A 5,707-nucleotide genomic window follows, 5' to 3' on the forward strand; every position below is an offset into this window, starting at 1 on the left:
TGGCAACAAGGTTAAGACTTTTGAAAATTAAAAACTATCCAATAATATCCACAGCAATAGCAAGGCACAGAAGTTCTCCTACCTCCTTGCAAGAACTTCATTGGGTAAACTATGGCATGATACCGGTCTATGCTTAGTGATACGAGGACGTAAGTCGAGGCATATAGAAGGACTACCTGGGGCAGAAGGTATATAAGGCAGAAGTTGAGACATATTTATGGCAGAAAATATTGTCACCCAGAACACTGAACTAAGAATTTTTGAAAACCTTTACTGAAAAAAAGGAAAAAAAAAAATCCATGTATTTTCACCGATCTTTTTCCTTTACCTTCTCCACAAAATTTTAAACATTTAATATGCTTTAATTAAAAGTGTTTCAACTTTAAATGTGCACTTTTAGCACATTTAGCACTTCTGATGCTACAAAAATGTCTATACAGCATTTTTGTTAGGGTTTATTGCTGTGGGAACACAAAGCCATGCGAGCTAAGGCATACAGGGGAGCATGAGGTTTCTATACCTGGAAGTAGCGAACGACTCTGCAGATGATATCAGGAGCCATGAAATCTCCAGTGTAGCGCCAAATTATGTCCGTCAGTATGTTTATGAGTCCTGTGAATGAATCTGCAAAGGAAAGTAACTGAAGAAGCATTAAAAGAAGCAAACACACAACTGCAGGTGAGCCACAGGGGCAGGTATGACCCTCAGGGTGTACCAGTTCTCCCAGTCTTGAGGGCAGCCATGCTGTGACTGGTCAGTCAAGGATGCTAGAAATGCTAGAAAGGCCTCAGGAAACACTTAAGGTTTTGTGGATTTATTTTCTTTCAGTTTAAAGACAGTTCAGACAGACAGACAAGGTAAGATTTCTCTAAGCATCAGAGCTTGCATCTGGTTTCTTGTGAGCACGACTTGATATGGTTCAGCCTGGCTGGCATTGCAATCGGGTCCAATGGGCTGCACCTTTAAAGTGCCTTTTTCTCTCCGTTGCTTAAAAAGGGATGTGAAGTGATCAGCTGAGATGGCCACGTCAGCCCTAGCCTGGATGCGGGTCCTAGTCTATACCCGCATCTACATCGAAGATAGCTAAAATTAGATCAGTTCCTCCTCAACCAACCATTGATTTTGTGAGTGGAGCTGCATAAAAAGTCACCTCTGGGTGTTACTGCCCATGTACACGAAAATGTTTCAAGCTGATGCACAAGGGATGTGGACGGGGCTGCTGGGTGGGACACCTGCTAAGGGCCCCCAGGTTTTCCATGAGGTGTGGATAAAATATGGTGTTGGAGTAGCTCTAGGTTAGTGTCTAAGTGTGACAGCTTGATCCTAGCTGTACCAAATATTGAACTATTTAATGTCCTTTTTTCCTTTGTCTTTTATTTCACTGTAAAAAGAAATAAATCTCCTGTGAAGGCAGCTGGGATGAAATCTAAATGCTGCTGAAGTTATTAGAGATTTTGTCAAGATTTTAATTGCAAACTTAATTATTTAATGATTAACCCTCCCCTGTCAGCTTAAAGTTAACCTCCTTATGCTTGTACTTCTGTAGTCTGCATTGACCAAAATAAACCTCAGGACATAATTTTATTTTTTTTTTAAATCTGAGGAGCTATTCCAGCCTTTTGTCTGCTTCTTACTGAACAAATGAGCACTCACAGTGATGCACATTTTAGAAAGGAGTTGCAGAAGTTGGTAGTGCTGTTTTACATATGGGCGAAATTAAGTTTTGTCTTTAAAATCAAAATAACAAAAAAGTTTTCTCCCTGTGGTACAGGATAAATGTGCATCAATCTAGTGTTCTATTGCTTCAAGTAACACAGCCTGTTGCTCTTCTTGCACAGATTACAACAAAGGGAGAGAGCATTTTGTGCGATTTGTGAGGAGAAAAACAAGCAATACAAAAAATATCTTCAATGCATATTTAAAAAAAGAATCGAGTGATGAGGTAAAATGTTTCATTTTGATACCACCACTTTACACATTAGAAAACCATCTCTTTATGTTTACTCTGATAAAAGCATTTTGACCCCCATATCAGAAGATTTTGGGTTGAAATACATACTTTTGGAAACAAGATATTTTAAACATTTCAAAACATTTTTTTTGAGCAGTAAAGAGTTTGAACCAGTATTTCCAAGCAAACAGGTACGGATTTGGCAAAACGAGTTTCTTGTAAGACCTTTGAAATTCCAGAAATTCCAGATACTTGTAGCTGGAAATTGAGATCTCAGTTTAATGGTCTAGAAGCAGCAACCTGTTTTGCTTCACTGGAAAACTAGAATTATTTTTTCTGTATCAATAAGCCTTTATATTATCATTTTCTTCAATCCTTTATCTCTCTTTTTCTTCAAGGCTCAGTTCAAAATGAAATTAGAACAGAAATAGCATCACTGTTGCACGTAACTACATTGCCTCCCTCCTCATGACTTTTATTGTTCAATTAATTCTGGTTTGTTAATTCCTCTCCCAGTGTTCCCCAACCCCATTTTCTCTCTCTTGTCTCTTCCTCTGCCTCCAAAGGAAGGCTGGATCAGAGAAGACCTCTAGAAGGAAGTCTGTGGTTTGTAACGTTGTGTTAAATGTTGCTCATTGATCAGAGTATTGGGGTAAGGGATGATTGCTCCTCTGATGAGTATAGTGGCTTTAAGACTTTATGGAACAGATTGCAGGTGTAGATAATTAAGGTGGTTTTTGAAGAAACCACAGAGTTTTAGTGTTTCAAAACGTGAAATGCTGCAGTGGTTCAAACCCAGCCCTTCCCCTTTCCTTACTCCTGAATTATTGATTCATATTCTCTCTCTCTCCAGTAATGAAATATTCATTGGTTCAAAGTAATACACATCAATAGAGCTTCACCTCAGGGTATCCTCCAGATTTTGCATCCGCCAAGCAGGAGGTAAATGGGGGTTCAGCTTCCCTTCAGAGGAGGAGGGTGCAGGGGCTGCCCTTCCTCCCACCCAACTTCATGCTCCCTAGAGGAAAGGGAGGGAGAAAGGAAGGCACCTCAGCTGCTTCCTCATTTCCGTCTTCTCATCACCATTTTGCCATCCCTTTCCAGTGCGTTAGGAGAGAGCTTTGGAGGTGGATCCTGCAGGTGAGGCAAGAGATGGACCAGTGGGACTCTGGGTGCAGAGCTGTTTGCTGGGTGCAAGCAATTTGGGCAGGTCCAGAAGCACACTTCCAGAGTATGCCCTTGTCAGCTCTTGAGTTTGCATCTGGAGTGCATTTTTTAACCTGCAATTGGCCCCCACGTGATGGAGAAGCCACGGGTGAATGAGCCTTTGCTTTGGCTGATGCTTATCCTGTAGGTGCTCTCTGGGGGTGCCCCTCAGGGACCCGATGCCATGCAGCTGCCAGTAAGTGCTGTGGTTGATGGGCCATGGTGAATTACTTGGCTGAAGTAAACCCCTGCAAATGCACAGTGTGGAGTTGTCAGGAGCTTTAAAGACAACTTGAAACTGTCTTTCCCTTGAAAGCCTTTGAGTGAGGTGTTTCAGGTGACCACAGAGGCTTTTAAGCGAGGTTTAAAGTTCACAGCTTCTTTGTGCTGGCAGCCTCAGCTCCTCTCCCACAGTGGTGCATTTTACAAGCTCTTTGTGCTGAGTTTCTGAATCGCTGTGAAGGGCTTAGCATGTGCTCCTCCAGTCATGTGCCAAAGCAGATGCAGCCAGCTGTGTGCACAGGCCAAATTAGCCAGATTTTGCAAAACCCTTTAATTATAGAAATATTCTCCCATGCAACGTCCTCATGCCCTCTACAGTTTTCAGAAATCTCTCATCTTTTCTACCCTACCAAGTACTAGACCAACTTTTCTCACTCCTTTGCTCTTCTACTGCCTGACCCAGAAGGCATTTCTTATCCCATCTCTTCAAAGGACCAGCCTCTCAGTCTGACACAACTGTGTGCCTTTAAAGAATCTGCCACACAGACACAGGTCACTTTACATAGGGCCACCAAGTAAATTATGTGTGGGTGATCAGACAGCATACAGGAAAAAATGCAGCATATCTACAAATTATGACAAAGAATATGTGCTACTGATCCCTGCTGTATGCACTCTAATCTGTTGCTTCTGTGCATCGTTTTCTCTGATGCAGCTATTATTCACTCTCTAGCCAGCTAACTGGGTACTCCTGTGCTAAGCATATGTGCAAGCTCCACCGATTAGTGTCACCCTATTCACTTCTTGCCTTGAATGTCCCACCTGGCCATTTCTTGCTTTGTGTCCTCCTTCCTTCCAGTGCCACAAGTACAAACCTTTACTAGTGATTTAGACAATGAATGTGCTGCTCATTATTCTGTTATCTTACTGCTCATCACAGCTGCAGTAATTAGACTTCATGATTTTCACACCTTCACAACATTGCTATAGCCTGCAAGCCCCCTTTCACACAAAGACCCAATGTACCAGTGCTGCCAATCTAATACACAGATCATGAGTTACCAGCAGCGCTTTAGTCACTGGAAGATGAATCTTCCTCACCCACATATCATCTCAGATGCAATTACAGCCATGATCACAGTGTCTTGAAGTCCTCATTTGCCATGTAATTTGAATTGCCATGAAAGAGGTTAGTGTTTAGAAACCCACTAATTTCAGCAATGTGATCTCAGCAGTTCATATGTTCCCTGGTTGTTTTTGGCAAGTCTACACCTCAATACACATCATTGCATCACATCACTGACATCCTAAATAGTAAACGTCAAGCACAGGAAACCAACGTAGCTGATACATCACTCTAAACCTCAGTGTCCTTATTACTGCTAGTATCCTCACTGCTTCTTGATAAGCTGGTGGCTTGCACATTAGATGCTGTCATCATTTAGACATCACCCAATGAAGGAAGGGGAATTGGAAAAAGGAAAGGAGGCCCGTGGGTTGAAAGATGAACAGATTTAATAAAATAATAAAAACCTGATATTAATAGCAATATTAATATAAAGCATACAGAATTTTACTCAGTCAATATAATGGTTGCAAGCTCTGATGGTTACAATGAGCTGGGGAGTAGGTCTTGGAAGCAGAATGATGGGCAAGACCCTCCTGAGACAGCAGTCATCAAGGAAAGAGAGTCATACCCAGCAAAATGCCCAGTTTATAATGAGCATGACATTTATAGTATGGAATAATATTCGTTGGCCAGCTTGGGGTCAACTGCCCTGGCTTTTGATCTCCCCAGCTTCTGCACCTGTTTAACTCAAAACTGCTAAAGACCGTGATCATCACATACCAGTGCTGGCCAAAAACTAAAAGTGTCTTATCAACTTTGTTTCCATGAAATCATGTGTTGTAGTCTTTGCAGAAATACAGTTTTCCTGAAGAGGAAACCAATTCTATCATTCTATCCCAGCAAAACCAGGACAGATGCTTATGTTCCTTCACTGATGAATCCTCCTGGGCCAAATGGCACCAAGCTTATTCCTGAAAGCAGTGGTAATCAACCTTCACTCATAACTGTGTACAAGCTTGTTGTTGCCACTTCTTTCCTAATACACTTCTTTTTTTTTAATACCAAGAAGTGGTGCATGTACTGTGGTTCTGTGTCTGCATTGCTAGGCAACTGTATGGTTATAGGTTCATTTAATTCCTCAGAAAAATAGACAGAAAATAACCTAATGATATATATTTTCTTTTGATAGAAAATAAAAATACCAGCAAGTGATAGTTTGTGACTTTTAACATAAGCCAAATGTATATTCACAAAATGAT

General features: G+C 41.3%; 1 protein-coding gene across 1 annotated transcript in view; it reads right to left on the reverse strand.

Moving 5' to 3' along the window:
- Positions 1–624, reverse strand: part of NPSR1 (neuropeptide S receptor 1) — a gene marked incomplete at its 5' end in the record, with an annotated part of 19,566 nt that extends 18,942 nt beyond the window's left edge. Inside the window, 2 exons of the mRNA XM_010183640.1 lie at positions 83–176; positions 521–624. Of these exons, the coding sequence (XP_010181942.1) occupies positions 83–176; positions 521–624 (198 nt within the window). The remainder of the gene's footprint in view (positions 1–82; positions 177–520) is intronic.
- Between the last annotated feature and the right edge of the window lie 5,083 nt (positions 625–5,707).

The sequence above is a fragment of the Mesitornis unicolor genome, unplaced genomic scaffold, assembly GCF_000695765.1.
Source record: "Mesitornis unicolor isolate BGI_N332 unplaced genomic scaffold, ASM69576v1 scaffold3414, whole genome shotgun sequence".
Classification (NCBI taxonomy): domain Eukaryota; kingdom Metazoa; phylum Chordata; class Aves; order Mesitornithiformes; family Mesitornithidae; genus Mesitornis; species Mesitornis unicolor.